The 24,080-nt window shown below is 43.0% G+C and overlaps 1 protein-coding gene across 4 annotated transcripts in view; it reads right to left on the bottom strand.

Annotated features, from left to right (window-relative positions):
* The window catches only part of NRG3 (neuregulin 3), a 1,107,816-nt gene extending 1,096,881 nt beyond the window's left edge, over positions 1 to 10,935 (bottom strand). For all 4 annotated transcript variants that reach the window (XM_059899580.1, XM_059899579.1, XM_059899578.1 and 1 more), the window contains exon 1: positions 10,098 to 10,935. In XM_059899580.1, coding sequence (XP_059755563.1) covers positions 10,098 to 10,935 — 838 coding nt within the window. The remainder of the gene's footprint in view (positions 1 to 10,097) is intronic.
* Between the last annotated feature and the right edge of the window lie 13,145 nt (positions 10,936 to 24,080).

Raw genomic sequence — 24,080 nt, forward strand, 5'->3', positions numbered from 1 at the left:
TATTGAAGACTCAGTTAAATGGAATTCAGTCAAGACAGTGTTTAATATAAACATTGCTGCACCCCATTTTCACTTTTCTATTCCTAGAGTCTCTAGATTTTGCCATCATGCTGACAAAAACTTTTGTTTAACAATAAGTTTGGGTAAGCAATCTCATTCCCTCTCTTCTTTATGAGTACAGCCGTCATTCTTAGTCTACAGAATTCATTCACAGTCTTATGGGATTTTGACAATACTTGTTTCCTGACGTTACAGTATTCCTACCTTTCAGCATAGCTATTCAAAGACTATATAACCTGATCTTAGTATTTGATCTATTTCTGTTTTCTTTTTACGAGTTAGCAAAAGTAAACATCACAATCACCTTTCATTTTAACCTTCAGAAAATCTGTTCTTAGGGACCCCTTGCTACACATCAAAATCAAACTAGTAAGTAATGATTGGGTCCAGTTGGTGGTATCCTTGGCAGACTATCAGGCTCTCACCAAAGTTCCTCTTCAAATTACCATGGGCTAGTCAATGGTGGGTAACTTGCAGGATGGTTCCAAAAGGGAATTCAGACGCTCTGCAGGAAACACTGCATACCTGCAACACCCAACATTTACTTGGTAGGGCTGGTATTTTAGGGTCAGGAGAACCTCAAGGCTATTACTCCAAATGTTCCCTAACACGTTTCCACAGGCCACTGTCAGCATACGATGCAGTAACTACTGCAATCAAAAGCAAGTTTAGAATGAGCAGAGAAGACAATTTTGGCTAGATTTCAGGAAGTAGAGAAATAAAGTCTGTAACTGTTTTCTGTCACTGTTCTATTGAATCACCTATAAGCAGCCACAGGAGGAAATAGAGAGTTAAGAAAATCAAGGAATAGAAGTTTAGAAGAACACATTCTTTATCTTTTGTTGAACTATCTCCCTAAATTTCTCCTTGGACTGGAAACCAGGGAAATTTCTCTGGTTATTAAAGGCTCCCTTTACTATAGCAAAGAACAGGTATGAGCAGATGTGCCATTTATGCAGTTTATAATGGCAAACGTCACTGGCTATGAGCTAGGGGCTTGAAACAGGTAATATACATAGATATATCAACACTGTGTCAATGCCTTAGGATTTAAAGTGGGAAGAGATTACCTATAAAATGATCTTCCCATCTTCCTGATTCTTCAAACTATGCCACTTACACATGTCCTAGGCAAATTATATAACCAATCTAAGCCCAGCTCGATTACCTGCATAATTTAGATAATCAGACTAGGCTACAGGTCTAAATGCCTGTCTTTTAATCCTTGTTTCAATAAATAAATAAGACAAAGTATGTAAAGTGTGGACCCTCCTAGCACAGAGTAAAACTCGACAAATGGCAGCTCTAGTTATCACCTAAATTCTCAAGCCCCTTCCAAGACTGAGATTCTGTGAAGAATTCTTCCCCATGTCTAAAAGTAAAATTCAAGGCACAGAAATCAATTAGAGTCTGAACCCAAAATGATGATAAGGGTGTGATTTTCTCTTAGTGAAATTCTAACTCCCTGGCAATTCACTGGAAGATCAGACCAAAGGTCATATGTAGTCACGGGAAGGGTATCTTAGGAAGTAGGCTAATATGTTCAAGAATTCTTATCAAATGCTTAGCATAAAAATTCTCTTCTCAAAACCGCGGCTGTAATGTATTACTGCTAAAGTAGTTGCATAGATTCAGAAGATTTTTTTTCTTGCTCTTACACTGTATATTGCATCCATGATACATACTATCACTTCTAGGAAGAGTCCTCAAAGACAAAATCTTATCATTGGAAGCTGCTGAACTTCTATTATTAAACTAAATTCTGAATTCAGTTTACAGGCTTGTTTCTGACTAGCCTCTTTTTATGCCTGGGAATGGCAATCTATGATTTATGTACAATCACCAACATGTCTTGAAAAATAAAGGCTCATAACAAAAAGAAGTAATACTTTGAAATATAATTCAGGATGAAGTTTCCAAAAAACACAGACTTGAAGCAAGATGTTTTCAAAATGCTAATATTAAAGTGCCCTGAAGTACAAAAGCATACATCTAAAAGAGCTCTTTGGTGGGCACAAGCAAGCCATTAATCCTCTGGAACCTAAACCACAATAACTCTTCAATTAAGAGGGGGAAGAGAATGCAATGCAGACGTGACCCATTTTTACTAAAGTTCTCTCCAAACTCCAAAGATTCAATGACAATAAGACAGTGTGGGAATGGAACTAAAAGGAACCATAAGGGCATCCTTTCTTTCATCAAAAATCTTCAGATTTTTGCGGGTTTCAGATTTCCAGATAATTATAATTCAACAATCTCACTCATTTTCTCCCAAATTTCAGTTCCTCTCTTTGAGAAACATATGTGCAAAACAGACTACAAAACCATCTACCAAGCAAAGGATGAGAAATGGTGGGCTCCAGTTTGTGATTAAACTTCCAAGGTGATCTGAGGGAGATTTCCACACCATATTCTATTGTGTGTGTCAGGGTATCAGAGAGGAATACAGGAGAGATCCAAGGGCATGCAAGAATAATCATCCCTCATTGTGATGGAAGATCCCTCAAGCTAGATATAGCAAACTAGCTCCAATATTTCAACTGAATTCAATGGCTTAATGTGGTTTTGGATGAAAATACCTAGTCTATCCATTTCCCATTTCTCTTGACATAAAAACAGTAGAGTGGGGCTTCCCTGGTGGCAAAGTGGTTAAGAATCCGCCTGCCAATGCAGGGGACACGGGTTCAAGCCCTGGTCCAGGAAGATCCCACATGCCACGGAGCAACTAAGCCCGTGAGCCACAACTACTGAGCCTGCGCTCTACAGCCCACGAGCCACAACTACTGAGCCCATGCGCCACATCTAGTGAGGCCCGCACGCTCTAGAGCCTATGCTCTGCAACAAGAGAAGCCACCGCAGTGAGAAGCCCGAGCACCACAACGAAGAGGAGCCCCCACTCGCTGCAACTAGAGAAAGCCCGCACACAGCAACAAAGACCGAACACAGCCAAAAATAATAAATAAGTAAAAATAAATAAATTTATTTAAAAAAAAAAACAGTAGAGTGTTTGCAGCTTATAAGCTCTTTTAGAAGTGGTATACGAAGCAGGTTATTATCATCACCCCCTCATTATCCCAGAGGAGGAAGTTAAAGTTCAGAGAGAATAAACTGGTTCTTTGAGGGTGCATAGTTATCATGGTATTCAAGGCTACAGGTTTTTTGGATTTTTTTCTTTCTATACCAAACGTTGTCATCCGCCCACTGAAGTTCCTGAAATATATGGTCATGACTGACTTACATTTTCAATACTATTACCTACAAAGGAGGCGCTTTCCTAATCCTTAGCCAGCTTGCTGTCACCACTCCTCCAGTGTGATGGACACAGTCAGGGCCACTGCACTGTGAGAAGGTCACAGCCAGCAGGCAAACCTGAAGGAAGCCTGCACACCTCTGTAAACTCCTTTTGGGTTGTAGGCTTACCAACACTCAGTGGGGGTAACAAACCTGTTTATATCAGTTGTTCTTATTGCGATTATGTAATTTAGTTAAATTTTATGTAAGCCAATGATATATGATTGTAGAAATGAAAGATAACTGTAATTTCTATTAAAACATAGCTGAATGCTTTGAAGAAACTCCAAACGGTGAGTTGTTGAAAGAAAGAAAGAAAGAGAGAGAGAGAGAGAGAGGGAGGGAGGGAGGGAGGGAGGGAGAGAGAGAAAGAAAGAGAAAGAAAGGAAGGAAGGAAGGAAGAAAGAAAATTACTTTGAATTATATGGGCAAGAAAACTGTAAAAGAAAAAAAAAACTGCAAAAGATTTCCAGGGCAGGGGGGATATTATAGTATCTATGAAAAATCTGGGTTAAAATTCCTTCACCAGTGTCTTTGAAGACACTTATGGAAAAGTGGCTTATGGAAAAGAAAAAGAAAAAGACGCTAAGTTCAAACTAAGAGACACATTCAAAAAAAACGCCTACGTCCAAGATATGGGAGAATGAATGTTGTATACATTTGAAGTTTTATTTTAATTTTCTGTTTTTTAAACCATTACTTTTATAGACTTTTTAAATTAACTAACTACCAGCATAGTAATACCCCAAATCAGGGTTTAATAAATATTCATTAAAATAAATTTAAAAATCAAAACATGACATTCCGAAAACATAACTATATGAATGTATATAATAGCGCATATTCAATTGTACAATCGTTTTATGGAATCAGATAATAAGTACTGTCAAAATTAGTATGATCTGTAAACCAATCTATGTGGGACAACAAATGGCCATTAGTCTTCCACCAAGTTTTTGGAATCTTCAAAAAAAATGTTTTTTAATTAAAAAATAAAACACCAAGACAATTTAATAACTCAATTGCATAAATGGGTAGGTTTTTTTCTGAACATTCTACATCAACTTAGTCTAACATGTCTTACCAAAAGGGTTGACTTTTAAAACAACTTGAAATGACAAGGCAATGTTAAGAATATCTAAGAAAATTTCTTTTAATGACTACTGCTTATAATATAAGCTAAGGAATAAAGGGCTAAAATAAAATAATCAAAAGTCTGTAAGGGGCCTTCAGACAGAGTCATGTAGATCCAATTCTATAAAAGACTGGGTAAGGTAGGAGTACCGGAAGTCCTCCGAGAAAAAGTGGTGAAAATGGAAAACCAAACTAACCATGTGTCCTACTACTTTCATTAATAATCACATGAATGGATTTAGGTACATTTTCATCCTGATATTACAAAGCTTTAAACAGTCTATTCCTCCATCCTGCCTTCCATATGTACATGGTTCTGGAGGAAACACTTTTTTTGGTGTAGATAAGTAAAATTTCTAGGATCCAAAAATGTCTCAGTGGTATTTGCCAAGGCAGTACCAGCTCTGTGCCTCACCCAACACAAAAGTCTGAAGATAAAAACAGATTCAAAGGGAGAAAAATGAATTTCAGTTCTATTCACAAGCAATTCAAATGCATTTTACAGACTTAGATTTATGGCTCTTTCCTTGCTCTTACATATTTCAGGGCCAACTTTCATGTTCCATTTTTGACACCTGAGATAGAATATTGAGATATGTTTGGCACTGGATAGGAGAGGTTATGAGGAAAGAATTTCTACATGAGAAGGGAGCTGAAAATCATCCATCTTCTCATTGTGCTGGGTAGAGGGGGAAGAGCCAGGAGAGTATGCCAGGGGGCGAAGAGAGATCTTGTTCCTCCAAACACTAGACCTCCCAGGACAGCACTGCTTTCAAACTCTGCACTCTTGCTTATGGCTCAACCTGGATTTAGAAAAGTTGGTTTCTTTAGTAACAGAGAGAAGCTGCCACACACCAGCTTTTTTGAAGCTTTTTTTGTTTGTTTGTTTTTCTTTCTGACAAATATGTGGATCAACACTGTGTTAAAAAAAAAAAAAAAAAAAAAAAAGGCTGTCCGGGAAATTGCACAGATACAAAGGTGGCTGGATTCACCAACCAAGCATGCAAAAGGAGCTCTCAATTAGCACTGCCAACCCCTTCTAGCTCAGTCACGAGTAGCGGAGGAAGAAAGGCTTAAACCACAGCCTTAAGGCACTGAGACCAAATTAACAATGTTCTAAAAAGAGCCTTGCCGATTCTATGCCCACACCCCTCCCCCCCCCTTTTTTTTCTGTTAGGATCATGAAGCAAAAGGTAAGTGTCTGAAGAGTAAAATGTACAGTATAATTGACTAAAGTAGAAAAGTCTCGTAATCCTGTATTAAGGCCAAAGGAAATCAAAACATACTCAGGCTGCAGCATGTGCTCATAAACAAAGCTCTCAACTGAATTTCATATGAAATATTGATCTCGAACTCTGAATCCTCTCACTTTGGCAACCACACATGATTGGGGTCAGTCCTTTCTATGTTGGAATTCCTCTGAAGGCCTCGATTCATGTATCAATAGATAGAAGACAACATAGGAGTAACTTTATTTAAACAAATTATACCTGAGGCTGCTTATAAAGCAACTCAGAGTACTTTTACTGAAAGACTGAAGATGTCTAAAAAGAATAGTTAAGGGCTTCCCTGGGGGCGCAGTGGTTAAGAATCCGCCTGCCAATGCAGGGGACACGGGTTCGAGCCCTGGTCCGGGAAGATCCCACATGCCGCGGAGCAACTAAGCCCGTGCGCCACAACTACTGAGCCTGCGCTCTAGAGCCCGCGAGCTACAACTACTGAGCCCACGTGCCACAACTACTGAAGACCATGTGCCTAGAGCCCGTGCTCCACAACAAGAGAAGCCACCGCAGTGAGAAGCCCGCACACCACAATGAAGAGTAGCCCCCGCTCGTCTCAACTAGAGCAAACCTGAGCCCAGCAACAAAGACCCAACATAGCCAAAAATAAATAAATAAATAAATTTATAGAAAGAAAGAGGACAGATAAGAAAATTGTCAATGTTATCAATGGAACTCTTCAAAATTACACGTTTGACTGGGTAACGTTTGATTTAAGTAGACTTGGTTATACTAAAATTATCACCCTACCATGTTTAAACATCAATGATACACTTTATATTTATTTCTTTACTAAATACACTATTCAAGATTTGTGATCTTACTCATTGGAATTAGCTATATACCTTCCAAATATGACCCAAAGAATAACCCATTGAAAGTGGCTCTTTGTCTTTAGTGCTTGAATTTAGCCAAGGACTCTTGTCTTCTATCTGTTAAACAGTGCTTTCTGCTGAGTAAAATAACAATCCACATGTGCACTGACAACATTCTACATATGCATATGCCTTTCAAGTCTGAAAATACAATTCAATGTGCCATAAAAGGTTGCTTACACACTGGTCAAAATCACTGTTCCTCTACTGTCTGCAGTAAACCTCCCTTTGGACTAAAAAATGTGTAAACTAACCCTACACTTACAGCTGTAAAATGTTTCAAAGACATTTTGGGGGAAATAACCTCTTAAAGGCAGTATGTTCAAGATATTTGTTTTTAAAGCATCTGAAGGAAAGGCGAGTCCTGGGAAACTATTTGGGAACCCAAGACACCCCAGTAACACAGAAGAAAGTTTTGGTCTGGCTCATGTTCTAAAGGTTGCAGGATGAGAAGAGTCAACTTCCAAACCCCTCTTCTCCTCCCTCTGCCTTTCAAATTCAATCTTTCTTTGCCTTTAATCCTACAGAAAATTAGAAACAGTCTCCTAAAATGCGCCTTCCCATAGCAAATATAGCTTTTGCTTGCAAAAATCCTATTACCCATTAGCAAGGGTGTTTATTCTAGAATGAACCCGCCTCTTCCACTCCAAAGAGCTGTGCTGCCTTTACAGACAGGATCCTTCGGACTGACCTAAGACGAACACAAAGACATTCATTCTATAAGCCTTGTGTTCAATTTAAAAGCATAGACCCTGGCAATTAAAGAATTTGTGAGTTAGTCTCAAGGAAAAAAAAAAGAAAAAAGCATCATTCTTAGTTGTCCTCGGGTGCTACAACACAATCCATGCCTTTCACTTAAAAAAAAAGAAAACAAAAAAATCTACTGAAGTCTGGAAGTAGGAGCTAGAAAAAAAAAGGGGGGGGGGGAATTTCTCTCCTGGGACCTTTGGTGACATAATCGAAACAAGTGAAAAATACAAATGCAAGATATTCAGCCCATTTTTCAGCAGTGCTGATGATCCCTCAAATGAAATCTTTATTTCCTTTTGTTAATCATCCTACAATCTTGGACTTAAAAAAATACTTAAACTATCCTTTTTCTTTAAATAACCATACAACCTACCTATTTAAACTCATCTTTTATGGAAACTACATAATCTTCCTTTCATTAAAATTTCCCTTGTTGATATAGGCAAACCAGGTCAGTTTCCGCTGGATTTGCACACTTGCAAATCCCTTAATTCAACTCCCTGTTGAAGGTTTAAAAAAGAGCAAGAGCTGAACCTCAGATACACATAAAACAAATACTCCTTCTATGTCTAAGTGAACATTGATACCATTTACAGATTCTCCCCCCACCACCACCACCCTTTTCCTTGGGGCTGAGAGCCGTGTCAATAATCATTATTTATTAAACAGGCTGCCATTCCCTTCTACAGAATGTAGGAAGGGAGCATGGAGGGGTAGAAAATAATTACCTTGGGTTTTTCTTTAAAGACCTCTGGAATGGAAAGCAAGGAAATCAATTCAGAAAGAATATGAAATATCCCCCCATATGCAAGCCCCCCAACACACACACAAGGCTGAGAAGTACATCCACACTCCATTATTCATATCAACTGTAACAAAAGAAAAGATTAAAAACCTGGGGTCTTCAAGATAAACGCATCTATTTTCAAGCCATTGAATATGTTCGCACATACACTTGCACATCCTTTACTCATCCACAAAACTCAAGCAGCTAGATTTGTTGAGAGAAACCTCTACACACCTCCTGAGAAAATGTGCTCTCAAAAATGACTGCTTCAGCCAAAGGAGAGAGAAGCAGCAAGTTACCAGTTTGACTGCCATTCTGGTTTGTGGCAGATTCCCTCCTTTCCCCTCTCCTCTCTCTCAATTTATCTTTTAGCCTATTTTTTTTCCAAAGCAGAGTAAAAGCATAAGGAATATCTCTCCTTGGACTTTAGCCACAAATACAAAAAATCCAAAAACAAAAAGTTTCAAGGATTAAATAACACCCCAGCTAAGACCACAGGTCAGAGAAATGAAAAATTCCCAGATGACTGAAAGCTTGGTATTCCTACTCAAGAGTTAATGATGAGCAGTCAGTCTTCCTTCCCCTCCAGATGTTATGGCTCAAAACAGAAATACAGTATAAAGAAGGCATAGCCAGGCAGTTTTTGGAGAAAAGCCTTGCACAGAACTTGAACTGGCAGGCTTGGGGTTTGTCCTAAATAACCTTCACAGGTTGCACAAACTGTTCTCAGATCCTGATTGATAGTCAGATTAAGAACCTTCCTAAAATTTCCTTAGAATAAGAACAAGGTGGGGTGGTGGGAGGGTGCTGGGAGGTCAATTAGTCATCTAAAACATGTATAAAGGTATAGAGAAAATATACACCTCCTAGACAGATAGAAAGCTATCATGCTTGGGGAAACTGGCCAGTAGTGGCAGCAACTGAGCCAAGGGTGAAGAAGCTACATTCAAAGAGTGACCTGTTTCAAATGAGTTCATTTTCTCACCCTTGAGTGCACAGAACTCTGTCCCATTTTGCCTAAATTTTTCCGGCATATAGGGAGGGGAGACGAGGTTCACACTCCACCTTTGGGAAACGAACAAAGCAAATGCTTGGCAGAGCTGAAAAAACTCCTCCTCCGTCAGGACCCTAGAGGCGGCAGCTCTGCAGGGCTCCCTTTCTAATTCCCCCTAGTTAACTCACTCTCCGCGGCCACAGAATCCGTTTCTACACCTTGGAATGGCCATGGGCAGGGTAGGAGGTGATCAGTTTAGCCCTTCGCCGTGGATCGCCTCCTTTCCCTACCTCCCACAATGGCTTCTAATTAACCCTTCCTGGTCCCTGCCCGGGTCAGGGCTGCTGGAAGTGTCTACAGCTTCACTGTACCAACATCTCCATCAAATCACCACACACACACCCCAGCCCACCCCCACATGGATACAACTTCCCTCCGTGGTTTAACGTCGGTCGATTTACATGTGCTTTTCTTTCTCTCCTTCCCACGGGCGGGGAAAGGGCTCAGTGCTTTTGGGAAGGCCCTCCCTCCCCCCCCTCCCCCCCCTCCCCCTCCCCAGCTCTCAACAGGAGCCGAATCCCAGAGCTCGCCAGCAGGTCTGCACTCGCTTTAACCCCTTGAAGGGAGTTAGTTCTCATTTGGGACCCACTGAAGTAGGGCCCATGGAGCTTGGCTGACAATCTCTCTCTGCTTCACACCACCCCTACCCCCACGCACACACACACACAGGAAAAGGCCGGCACCTTTTCCGTCCCTTGTGGCCAGTTTTAATTCTCTCACTCCGTGTTCCAAACCTGGAATGGAGTGGGGGGGTGGAGGAGTGGTGAAGGATGCTAGAAGACAGGCGTTGGCGAGGGAAAAGGACAGCAGGAGGGCAGAATGGAAACTCAACAGTAAATCAGAGTTCAGACACAGTGTTTACTTACGAAATTTGGGGCTGGTGCTAGTTTCTGGCGTGGTGGTGGTAGAGGAGGAAGACGAGGAGGAGGACGAGGAGGAGGCAGCATCCTGAAAGGGAGACAGGGTCCAGGAGGGAGTAGAATCATGAAGGTAGGAGGAGGTAGCGTATGCCGCAGTGGGCCAGGAGGGCATGGCCGGGGTACTGGGGGTTCCTGGCACCGGGGGGCGGGAGCCCGGAGTGCTGCTACCGAAGAAAGGGGCTGTCGTGGACAAGACCGTCGGGGGGGCCGCAGTGTTCCGTGCCGTAGTGGAGCGCGGGCTGGCCCGGATGGGCACCCGGTGCCCGGGGAAGCGAGTGGGCGCCCGCGTGATGGTGGTCAGCCGGGTGCTAATCCGGTTGGGCGTCCTGGAAGAGGCGGCGCCGCCGGCGGAGGTGGCTGGGGACGTGGTGGAAGTGGTCGTGGTGGTGGTCTCCATGGCCTTGGGAAAGGAGCTGGGCTTGGAGAGGAAGAAGGGGTCCTGGCCCATCCCCTTGGAGTCCACCAGGTCGGTGGGCACGTATTCCTTGACGGAGCCCACCACGATCCATTTGAGCAGCATGAGGCTGAGCCCCAGGCCGATGAAGCCGATGAACAGAGGCACCACGCACAGCCACGTCTGCTGCCGGTTCCACACGATGCAGTCGCTACAGCGTAACTCCCGGGGGGGCTCGGCCGCCCCTTCGCCGCCGCCGTCCGGGCCCCCGCCCGCCGCCGCCGCCGCCGCCGCCGCCGCAGCCACAGCCGCTGCGGTGCCCTCCTCGGCCGAGGCGGCGGCTGCCGAAGCGGCTCCAGGTGGCGAGGCAGCGGCCGCCCCTTCACTCATCCTAGGAGCCGGTCTTCACCTTCGCCCCCCCGAGGGCCGCGCCAGAGGCATGGGGCCGCGCGGGCCGGGCGCAGGCGCGGGCTCCGGCGGCGGCGGCGGCGGCGGCGGCGGGCTCGGGCGCAGGCAGCGGCCGCGGCGGCCGCATGCAAATCGGCTCCCTGCCCCCACGCCCCTCCCCCCGAGAGGCGGGCGGCGGGCGGGGAGGAGAGGAGCGGGGGAGGGGACGCGGGCCGGGGAGGGGACGCGCCGGGGAGGGGGCGGCGAGGAGCTCGGAAGAGGGGCTAGACTGGCCCCCTGCGCTGCCGGCCGGTCAGGGAGCGGCGGGGCGCGTCTGCAGCCCGGCAAGCGGTCTCCTGCGCGCCGGGGCCCCGCGTCTGCTGCTGCTGTTGCTGCTGCCGCCCGCCGCCTGCATGCGCTCCAGCCGCGCCGGCATCCTCGGGGCGCCGCACCCGGCCGGCTCCCCGGGGCGCCCGCCCGCGCCGCCCCTGGGCCTCGCGCCGCCTTCAGGGGCTGAGCGGGCCGGCCGCGGAACGCCAGGCGCCGGAAAGCCGCATTCCGACACAGGGGGGGCCGGCCTGGCCGCCGCCGCTCGCCGGGCCCGCCGCGCCGCGTTCCTCGGCGGCTGCTCCGCGAGTCCGGGCGGTAAGGTGCACCTGTTCTTCAGCCGGCCCGCAGCCAACCCTCGGCTAGCACTGTCTGGGAGAGACCAATCCGAGCGCAGTGCGGAGGGCGAGCGGCCGGGCTCGCCTAGCTCCCGCCGCCTGAGACTCCGCGCCGGCCCCGCTGCCCGAGAGTCGAACTCCAGCGAGCTGCGCCGCCGCCGCCGCCGCGAGCCCGGGGCCGGGGACGCACTGGGCGCCCGCGGCGGGTGCTGTCTGACCCGCCGCGGAGGGAACCCCGCAAGCCGCAGAAAATTCGAAAGCACTGCCCGGCGCCCCTGCCCGGTCGCACTTGAAGGGGGAGACGTGAAACGAGAGACCGCGTCCGGGATCCGGGGGAACCGGGACCCCGGGCGGGAGGCGGCTCCAGGCGGGCTCTGGCAGCCAGGCGGGTGCGGTGTGCGCGGAGCCGCCACGGACTGGCTGGGCTTCAGGCGGAGTAGCGCCTCCCACCAACACCTAATGGTGGTTTCTTAACGCGTACAAGATAAATGATCCAAGCAAACGCTCGCTTGGAAGTGTGTGGCAAAAGCAGCTCCCGACCCACCGATTGTGAGCCCCTTTCCCGTGTGGATGCAGTGGGTCAGAGACTGAAGCTGCGGGGCGAGAGAGCAGGGGCGTGTGCGCGTGCGGGGGGTGTCTGTGCGCTTCCCCGCCTGGCAGCGGGCGCTGCTGGATCGAGAGCCCGCTCCCTCCGACTTGCTAAGAGAGATGCTGGTGAAACAGACCTTTGTGCAATTACACCCGGCAGATACCTCTTAGCCGACTTGTGCTAACTTACCTTTTTAAAAAGTATTGTCTTTAAATGTAGATGTACACACAGGTGCACACGTCACAAGGTAACTGATTGTGAGAGGTAACATTTAAAACGATTTGGGTTGGTATCCAAAATTCTTTCCTTTCTCTTCCTTTGGGTAGAGAGGCACCTGTGTACCTTTATCTCAGGTGCAGTGTGGGGCCCGCCTGAGGGACTAGGGGACCGGCCTAAGAAGGAAGGATGAAGGGGTAAAGAGCCAGCATCAGTGTGGTTTGTGCTGATGGTGCAAAACCTCTCTAGTCGACTCTTCCCAGATTTCCTGATCTAACGTGGAAACCGGAAAGATGTTTTACAAACTCCAAAAAAGAGAGTTTGAGGATGGCAGCCTCCTAATACACCTTCGCTGCACTGTATGATTGGCGCTGATGATGAAAACAGCATTCTCTTGGCCTGTAATCGTGTCCCCAAAGATGAAGTTTTCGAGGTATCCATTTTATTCACAGGTGAAGAGCCGAATGGTACACTGAAAAGACCGCAAAGAGAGAAGGATGTATTGAAACAGGAAGCCCCTGGGATTTGGTGCCTACCAGAGTATTTTGCACAGACACGGTTAATAAATTATTTTTGATGGCAGTAATTCGGCTGTCACCTCTTTCAGCTATAACAGTAATACTTTCCCCATAGGAAAGCTTTTGATTCTTAGTTTGATAGAACATGCCCTAATCCAGTAGTACTGAATTATGGTTCCAAAAATTACGAGTGAAAAAAATACCACAAGCCCTTGAATCTATATTCCTTCAGCTTTCCAGTGCAAGGCACAATCCTCTTAAGTAAAAACTGACCCAATCTCTACCTTCTGTTAGCGCTGGGCAGTAACTGGCCAACCTTTCCTGTATAGCAAATAAAGGTTAGCTTTCACACAAAATATTGTGAAATTATAGCAGGTGCTGTTGTCGAGTATATAAGACAGAAAATTACTTTTCCAAAACATTCCTAATTCATTGCTGCCCCCCATTATTCCTGTGGCCCCTCCCTTCTTCCTTCCCCACTGAAATAAATCCAGTGTACAAAAAGGGATGTTGTAATGCTGCAGCTGGGCAAATGCTCCCCTGAAACTGCATTCGCACAAAACTAACCCCGTGTTGTCTCAGTGCTCCCCAATGCCTTCTTCATCTACCTCTCAAAATTACCCCCACTTCTCATTTCCACTTGGCTTTAACAGCTTATTCATGGTTTCCTGTTCAGCTCATTTTCTCCCAGATCCCAAGCCTCTGCACTTGACTACCCATTAGCTGCTCTCGCAGTGAACATTATCACTAGTAGAAGGAAAAAAAAAAAAAAAAAGGACCTATTGCTTCGATAGCCTTGTATTGGGGAGTGGGTTTTATCAGCCCATCCAAGAAACTCTGGCTGGTACAATCATCATTAACTTGCAGTTTTACCATGAGGCTCCCTGGTAGCAGGTGGTAAGCACTACAACTAGAATTGGGGGCGGGGGGATCCACGACTGAGTCAAGGACAAGTGGCAGACATTCTCACTGCCAATGAGCAGCCAGCTCATCAGTCCCATGGTAGGGCGGAGTCTCAGCCTGGTGACTCACAGCTCGCTGAAGCAGAATGCTGGAGTAAGAGCTTCACACTCAGGCTCTGAAGACAGGGATTCAAGTTTGAGCTCTATAAGCAATAAAGTCACTCTGGGCCTCTGTTTTTCTCATCTAGGAGATGAAACTATAATACCTACATTCTGTATAATATAAAATTGTATAGCTAAATATACTATTCACTGATGGCATCTTTTAAGCATGATTTTTAAAACACATCAGAAACCAGTTTTATTAATATGTATCAAGTTATCACATAGTCTAAATAAAGCTTTTCAAAATACACTATATGGTCCTCAATCAAAATACAGATTACAACTTTCAAGGAACATTCTTGTTCTTCTGATATAATGATCTGAAAATTGTTCTATGTTTTTTAATACTGAGGCTAATTATTTCATAAAGATGGATGTGCATGACCTATTAGGGAAGAGTTACTCACACTTTTCTCGGCTATCTCTACCTACTATAGACAGGGGTGTGGATTTTTCTAACAAATGGGAATGACATAACTCAGCCTCTCCTGAGCTCCATATCCGCCTGAATATAATCACCTTCTGGATGTCTCCTGTATAATCCACTAACACATTAAACTCAGAATTTCTAACCATGATTTAAAGTTTGCCTACAAACAAGCATTTCTGTTGAATTACAGTTTTTCCCTTCAGTGGCACCAATATCTCCAGACTGGGAATCTCAGTGCCATCTTTGACTCCTTACCTCTTGTATCCCAAGTTCAATAAGTTGTCATCATTAACACAGTATGATTGCCCTGGGTTCCCTCCATTGTAAATTCTTTGGCAAAGGCCCATCCTTAGAACCACAAGGCTGGAAGTGAACCTGGTGGCCAAACACCTCCAATGTGTCGTCCCCCAAAATATCCCAGGCCAACAGTCATCTGGATTTAGCTGGAGCTCTAGAGAAGAAACCACTTCCTGCTGAAGACCACACAGCCTGCGGACAGTATACAAGTACAGAGGTAATTTAAAAAGTCTTTGTGTTGAGTCAAAAACCTGCCTTCCTATATTTTCACCCTTTCTTCTTAGCTTATTCATTATATAAACCTTCCAGGAACTAGGTGCCAGGCATGGAAGATGCAACAGAAAACAAAACAAAGCTCCCTACCTTCATGGAACTTATATTTTAGTGGAAGAGACTGACAATAAACAAACAATATAGATAAATTATATAGTCTATCAAGAAATGGGAAGTGCCGTTTTGGACCACAAAGAATATATCTTGTTGGTGTGAGTACACAGAACATCTCTTCTTCAGTCCCAGCATCCTCAATTTATTTACCATCCTCTCAGGCCAAGAGGAGTTTACACTCCTAGGAGTAATAGCGTGCTCTTTTATTAGCTGTGGGTTCCCTGGATAAATGTAGTTACTACAGAAATCAGTCTAGCTTGTAGAATCATAATATTCTTCATAATATCCACTGGAATCATGTGTGTAGGCAATGTGATACCTCAAAACATTTCATGAAGTAAACACTTTATGAAGGGTTAATGCCGTTAGCCTTCTTCCCATGGTTGCATGTTCCTTTTTCTCTCTTGCTTTAGTCCACTCCTGTTATTATAATGATACACATTCCATAGTATATCATTGTGGCCTTTTTTAAAAAGAGAAGCAGATTGTTTTCTTCATAGTTCTCAACAAATAACCTTATTTATTTCTTGTGGGAGCTTTATGTATTATACATAGGATTCATTCACAATGTACTGGAAAAATCCCCTGGTGGATCTGTCTGTTCACAACACCTTGACTCCAAGGATTTTTGCATTATATTCTAATATCATAAATAAACAAAAACAATAATATGTAAATTCTACAGAGCAAAAAGCACAAATTGGAAAGGTGAAAAACTTCCAGCCGCCAACTATATCCTAGTCACAAAAAATGATTGTAACAATGTTCAGATTTAAGGTATGTAGATTGTCACCTAATTGCACTCTTATGAATTAGGAAATGTTGAATGCTGTATAATAGGAGGTGAAATTAGAAGTTTTGAATGAGGCACTAAGATAAAATAAATGTGACATTTCAGTGGGAGTTGCCAAAAGACAATGCCAAAATTTCAAGATAGGTTAACTAAGAATTGAGTAGATGGGGGTTTCCCTGGTGGCACAGTGGTTAAGAATCCGCCTGCCAATGCAGGAGACACGAGTTCGAGCCTTGGCCCGGGAAGATCCCACATGCCACGGAGCAACTAAGCCCGTGTGCCACAACTACTGAGCCTGAGCTCTAGAGCCTGCAAGCCACAACTACTGAGCCCACGTGCCACAACTACTGAAGCCTGTGCGCCTAGAGCCTTTGCTCCACAACAAGAGAAGCCACGACAATGAGAAGCCCGCGCACCGCAACTAGAGAAAGCCTGCGCACAGCAACGAAGACCCAACACAGCCAAAAATAAATAAATAGGTTTTTTTTTTAAAAAGAATTGGGTAGATGGTACAACATACTGGAGGTTGAGGGAGGATTTTTTGTGAAGAGGACTTCTTTAGCAGAAGCTGTGCTCTGAGTTCATGGGGGAGGAGCACAAGTGAAGAGCCTCATTACACCAAGTATAGTGAGAGGGGTCTCAAAGGAGTCCTGGAGAGCTTAATAGAAGACCCCTGCTGTTTGGGCAGGTCTCATTGGATTGGGATGGACACACAAGCGTCAGGAATCTCAAGTCAGGAGATGGCTAGAGTGGACTGTGGCGGCAGAGGGCACTTTATGCCTCTGCCATACCAGGAGGGCATGAAGCCATCCTCCAGCAGTGAGAATCCAGTTGGAATGTACAATGAGTGCAGCGGAGAAGCAGAGGCAGACAATGAGCTGGAAACTCAGTGCTGAAGGATCTGAGTGTCACAATGAGATATCTATGTAATTTTTGTTTTGCACTGAATTCAAATTGCATGTCCTTTAGGGCAGAGGTCCTCAACTGCCCACAGAGGGCCACACAGCAGGAGGTGAGCGGTGGGTGAGCGAGTGAAGCTTCACCTGCGCTCCTCTTAACTCCCCATCGCTCGCATTACCGCCTGAACCATCCCCCTGCCCCCAGCCACGGAAAAATTGTCTTCCAGGAAACCGGTCCCTGGTGCCAAAAAGGTTGGGGACCGCTGCTTAAGGGTACCAACATGGATACTTTATCTTGGCACTAGAGTTGCCACCAGCATTTGTCTTATCTAGTTTTGGGTTTCTTTGTCAATAATTTCGCCTTTTCTCCCTGCTATCTTTCCCAAACGTTGGTAAATATATTTTTCTTAGATCACTTTACTGTACAACTCTATTCTTTTGAAATCATCTTCAGATCTGAAATTGGAGGACTGGTGGATGAAAGTTCACCTTGACAATTCACTGATCAAGCAGAGGACGTGGTGCTTTGGAAAGATTCAAGGACATGTCTTCTCAGTGTGGTCAGAAACAGAAGTCATGAGTTCACTTTCTCTTTCCCTCTCTCCAAACCGCAAACAGGATTCCATTTGGCAATTCACAAGCTTCTCACCACTCCCAGATTGGCTTGAGTATCAGCGAACCCAGGTATAGAAGGGACACAATGCAGAAAGCCAGCTCCCTGAAATGGTTTTTTATAACTGAGGAAGAATCATCTCTTGTCTCAAACTTCATTATTCCTAAGAAAGGCAGTTTTATACAGCTGCACATCCAGAAAGAGCTGATGTGAGTTCATACTGGTATAAATAACATTTTGCCTTCATCTCACCTTCTTTCTGGAAATCTACATTCTGCTTCCTCAGATTTGGGGATGAGACTTTCATAACACCCTCTAGGGAGAAAACAATCAGATAATTTCCTCCAACTCTTCACTGGTTTTCTTTATGTCTGTACCATCACCTCCCGCCCCACCACCACCACCGGGATGTTCAGAGAAGCCTGAGAACAGACAGCCTTGGCACCAGCCCTTGAGACCTTTAGTCACAGTAGTTTATGTGCCCATCATGGGCCTACCTTCTTGCTTCATTTAACGGAATATAAGATAAGAGTGTGAATTTAGAGTTATGCCCCCCCAGAACTTCTTCCGAGGATTACTGGTAGTCTAGGAAGGTTTTCAAGTGCTCTACAATCTATGATTTTCCGTAGCAGATTCAGTAGAGGAGAGAGCAGAAATTCTGGAGTCAGATTTGAATCTGACTTTCAGGAGGTTGTTGTGCAGTTGAAAACATACCGCGTGTGATGTGCCTGGTGCTGAGGTTGGCCGTAGGCAGCTCAGAAGTGGTAGTGAGTATTCTTATTTAATGAAAATCCAGTTGCCTCTATGGTGCATTATCTCAGGAGCCCTCCTTTTCCAACAAGTTTTGCAGAAGATTTTTACGGGAGTTTGGCACTGCATTGTTGACATTAACAAGGAGCAGCAAGGAGGCACTGCAGAGAAGCACTGGCCTCACAGCCCCAGGTGATGAATGTACACTCATTCATTCCTTTCTGTGCGCCCCCAGCACACACGCCACGTGACCTGCTCAAAGGTGACCCACAGAATTACCAAGGAATAAGTTGTAACAGCTCATAGCAGATTTGGACCATCTGTTTTGTCTCAAAAAAAAAAAAAAAAAAAAAGAGGGTATCTCAGGAGGACAAAGCTTGCTTGGTGCTTATGAATTGAGAAAGAAGGAAGGAAAACACCACCTAATTTTTTTAGGAAAAAATATCAACTAAACCCAAAAGGCTAATAGTGCTTACCCCTTGTGAAATAGATACTCCAAGGGGTTTTGAAGACTTAGAAAAGCTGTTCTTTATTCTGCCTTTGAGACTTTTACATTTGACGAAGGACAATTCCCTGTTTTAAGCAAAGAGCTCAAGAAAGGTCCAAATGTATGTTTATATCTGTATGTGACCATGCCTGTGTGCAGTGCTGAAGCCAAATGCAGAGAGTGCAGGAAAGAAAGATTATTCAAGGAGTGCTTGGTGACGAACTTATCCACTGGTTCCAGAGTTTTGTTTGATGTTATCTGAATGGAGTTGTAGTTTTGTCTAGCATCACTGGTTGTAATAAGGAGAGCAGCCCAGATCCAAAGATCAGAAGGTCTCAGCATGGTGCTGTGACCTTGACTCTCATAGGGAGAAACCAGGAGTGATTTATAGTTGGAGTTGTTATTTTGCTGTTAGATGAGTCTCAGCTAAGCAGGAAATGTTTATCTCTGTGTCTATCTAGTTTCAGGGGGACAGATTTAATCTTAGCTAATCATGAGATAAAGAACAAGACATTAGAGGGTCTGTGTCTGCCCTTTACAGCAGGTTCAGGAAAAAGGAGAAAGGTCTGTGTTTGGTCTCATCACAGGTAAATAAGGAGGGTCATCTGTGAACCTTATGGGAGTCATGAGAAAGAGTTTACAAGGAGTCTCATCTAAGTCATATGGGGAAGCACAGTTCTTGGTGGTAAGCCATTTCCTGGAACATAAAAGGGTAGAAAGATTTCTGAAAAACAAAATTGTGCAGATGGTTTCCTTAACCACTGCCATTTTCCAGGAGCACAGGGTCCTGGTAAAATTTAACACTGATATTGACATATATTTATAGCTCTCTTTTTAGCATTTTAAGAATGTATATGTGCTAATAATTATTAGTTAAAATAAGAGTGATAACGTGTTTTATAGATTTATGCTTATTTTTTACATGGGAAATACGAAGTAAAATTATCTGCCAATCTTTAGTATCTGTGAAAAACAGTGAAAAAAACATAGGAATTCCACCAGGAGGAGATAAAAAGGGGATCAGAATTTGACAAAATATTCTTCATATTCTAGTTAGCTTAACAGAGGGTATTTTAGAATTTAGAAACCATAAAACTGTATCACGGTAAATCCTTTAAGCCATGGATATGATCCTATAAAATTTATAAAACACACAAACTATATTAATGTATTAGTTGTCTTTCTTGGGAGTATGGCTAACATACTTTTTTTTTTCAATTCAAGGTCTCAAAAATCATTTTTTAAATTAATGTTGGAATGTAAGGATATTAAAATGTCTTCCCTTTTGAATATAGACTTCTCGAGACATTTGATTGACATATTTGACCAATAATTGTGTTTGCGCATGCTTGCGTGTACGTGTGTGCATGTGTGCGTGTGTGCGTGTGTGCGTGTGTGTGTGTGTACTGATATATGTAAAGAAGTAAGGGAGGGTGTGGAAGTAGATTTTGTGTTAAGTATTTAGGGAATAAGATGGAATAGGAATGGGATTATATGTATGAATTAGAGAAAACTATCTATGAAACGGTGATGATTAGATTCCAAACACAAGTAAGTTACAGAAAGTAAAAACAGATAACTCTTTGGGCTTGTTTACCCAAAGGAAGTTCTCGGGGTTGGGGAAATGCAAAGTTGAGCCTCTCAGAGACTAACTAGGCCAACTGGCTCCCACTGCACTTTGGGAGGAAAGCCAGCTTTGCTTCGGAAATAGACAAGAGGAGTTTAGATGGCGGCCAACTGCAATACTGATGGTTGCTTTTATGAAAAACTCTCAACCAGGGACTGGAATAAGAAGATCCACCAAACTCTGGCCTCTCCTGAATCACTGTAAATGGAAACAATTTACAGTCCCTACTATATTGGATAAGACTAAAAACAAAAATGATACTATTTATGGTTAACGGTTTAAGTATTAAAGAAAACATTAGGCAAAAATCTCAGAATCATCACTTTGGGAATGATGTAATGAGAAAAATAATCTCCTTGGGAAATATTCAATTAGCTAGGAAGTATTCCCCTGGCAAGCAGACCTAGTAGGAGATGTTGGCTCTCTCTGGCCTTAAGGCAGATTTGCAAATAATTATACACTATTTGCCACCCCACACACAGATCTGCCCATTGTCCTTTTTCTCTCTGGAAATCCTAAACCCATAATTAGCATTCTTAGTGGTACTCTGGGGTACACTGGGCAACTGGCAGAGCAGCAAGAGAGCTCTTAGGCAAAGTATGATTTGTTTCCTGAACTTGAACTCCAAATGCACCCTTACTTCTCTGATCATTGAGATGAGGTATATATATATCTATATCATTGAGGTGAGATATATATATATATATATATATATATATGTATGTATGTATATATATATATATATATATATATCTTTAAGCAAGAGGAGAGAACCCTAGTCTAACCTCTAGAAGTTCCATCTGGGCTTGAACAATGACAGAAGATACCTCATGTCCTCTATGGGAATTTACATGAGGGACCCAAAAAGATTTAGAAGTTACATTAAAAAGTTTGGTGAACACTAAAGGTTGTAGCAATCTACAAGTGTGCTTAAGGAAGGCCCTGGAAGAAACCACACCTTCACAAAAATCTTTCAAGCAGTCTTTCCTGGAAGATGAATTGCAATGACCCTTTGAAGTAGCAAGGCACACTCAGGATCTCATCATTCTACAAGGCTAATGGGTAAAAAGTGACACTTTTCATCTTTAAAGCTTTCAGACAAACTTTACATCATTCAAATTCTCCAAGCAGTTCCCTTTCCCTTTGGAAAAATGGCCATTTCTTCTTTCTTTCTTTTTAATTTAAAAAATTTGCATGTGTGTGTGTGAAAGCAGATGGAACATCCTGGGTCGTTCCCTCTTTTGTCTCCAGGCAGCGCGTCAGAAGTGTCATTATGGAGAAAGGGAATCCTGCACATCAAATTTGGTCTGTCACACAGTGCTTTCAAAGAAGCCTTAAACTGAGTTGCACATACTTTGGTTAAGTGAAGTCAAAGGTCACATATCATTTCTGAAAATACAGGTATCAAATACTTGATAGATTGAGAAAGTATGTGTCCATAAAGCAATAGGTAGAGCTGATACTATGACCAGTAAATTCTTGATTCTTTGGCATAATTAAGGATATGGGCAGTGAAGGGTGCACTGAACAAATAGTTAGGAAACCTTGGCTTGAATCCTTACTGCTCCAATAATCTTATGAGACTTTGAGTCCCAGTTATATTGTCCATAAAATTTGGGCAACACTCCCATATTGGGCAACACTCCACAATTATTATGATGTTAAAAATGGAAAACAAAAGTGAATATATTTTGCAAATTTTTTAAAAATGTGCATATATTAAAAAGCACTCTGGCACTATCAATTAATGTGATTAATGAAAAGTTACTATTTCCAATTGTAACTTTACATTGGATTATATGGAGAATATATGAATCTCACTATTTTAATAAAAACCTCAAACTAAAATGTAAACACATTTTTTTCACAATTTTAAGAATATGTGTCAGGTTTGCTTCTTTCATTTTATCTAAGTACCTCTCTCCTACCAGCAGATAAATGCTTTCCAGGAGATACATACCCGAGGAGCACGGGCTAGGTCATTCCTTGAAAACTGCTGCCTTGGACAAGTTTATAACCAAGAAGAAGAAACACTATGTCCAGTGTTAGTCTTTGCCCTGAGGACTTGGGGTGTAAGTAAGAAGATTGATTTGGATCCTCCCTTTGTCTTTTTTTTTTTAAGTGAAAAATAGTTTATTAACATGTGCAGCATGCACACTTATGGGAGAGTCTTCTGCCATTTACAGACAGTTGTTTACTTGGATGTTTTTGTGTTTGTTTTTTTTTTTTAACAATATAAAATTAATTTTTTTCTTTTTTTTTTTCCCTCCCTTTCTCTGAGTTGCCCTCATCTGGCTCCAAACACTTTTCTTTTGGATCTTTTGTGTAATCGTTTTCACTCCTCTCAGTACTTCAGGGGCCAGGAATTTTAAGCTCACATCTTTGGAGGAAGCTGGCTTTTCTTCAGAAAGTGACAAGCTGATTCTAACACTAATTTGGAAATTCTAAGGATATGGAATAGCCAAAACAATCTTGAGAAAGAAGAATTAAGGTGGAGTACTCATGCTTCCTGGCTTCAAAACTTACCACAAAGCTACATTAATCATGACTGTTAGTTACATAAGAATAGACATATAGATCAATGGAATACAATTGGGAATCCAGAAATGTACCCAATATTTATAGGAAATTATTTTCTATAAGGGTGCAAGACAACACAATGGGGACAAGAATAGTCTTTTCAACAAATGGTGCTATGAAAACTTGATAACCACGTGCAAAAGAATGAAGTGGACCACTTGATTTCATCATATACAAAAAGTAACTAAGAATGGATAAAGGACCTAAATATAAGAGCTAAACTATTAAGCTCTTTAAGAAAACATATGTATAAATCTTTATTCCCTTGGATTAGGCAACCAAAAAACAAAAAAGGCAGATAAACTGCACTTTGCATACTTTAAAAACTTTAAGTGCCACTATCGAGAAGTAAAAAAAAAACAAAAACAACCAACAACCCAATCACAAGTCACAGCCCCAAAGTCTACTACATTCCATTCCTTCCTTCCTTCCTTTCTTTCTCTTTCTCGCTCTTTTTTTTTTTAATTAATTAATTTATTTATTTATTTTTGGTTGTGTTGGGTCTTCCTTGCTGCGCTCAGGCTTTCTCTAGTTGTGGCAAGCGGGTGCTACTCTTTGCTGTGGTGCATGGGCTTCTCATTGTGGTGGCTTCTCTTGTTGCGGAGCATGGGCTCTAGGCGTGTGGGCTTCAGTAGTTGTGTGTGGCATGCAGGCTGTAGAGCGCAGGCTCAGTAGTTATGGTGCACGGGCTTAGTTGCTCCGCAGCATGTGGGATCTTCCTGGACCAGGGCTCGAACCCGTGTCCCCTGCATTGGCAGGTGTATTCTTAACCACTGAGCCACCAAGGAAGTCCTCCCTTTGTTTTTTTGTTTTTTTTTTTTAACAAATGCAATATGTGAAAAATGGTACCTCTTTTAATTTATATTTCTTTGATAATTTTAACCTAATATATTTATATATTTGCTAATTTTATTTCCTCTTTTGTCAATTGATTGTACCTACCTTATTTGTATTTCTCTTCATTTTCTGTATTAATGATGACAAAGCTTTATAAATTATATACTAATTCCAAATGTATATATTTAGAATGTTTTCTTTAATAAATATTTACAATTTTATTAACTATTTAGCAATCGAGTAAACATTTAGATTTTTTCTTTCTTGGAATGCATATTAGGTAATCTTAGCAGATACTGTTGGTGCTCTGCCCAGATTCCTTTAAATCCTTTTACCATTTTTGTGTGACCCTCCTCTGGTTGCCATGTGTTTTTGCTCTGGGTGGAGATATTG

This window comes from Balaenoptera ricei, chromosome 16 (assembly GCF_028023285.1).
Source record: "Balaenoptera ricei isolate mBalRic1 chromosome 16, mBalRic1.hap2, whole genome shotgun sequence".
Taxonomy (NCBI): domain Eukaryota; kingdom Metazoa; phylum Chordata; class Mammalia; order Artiodactyla; family Balaenopteridae; genus Balaenoptera; species Balaenoptera ricei.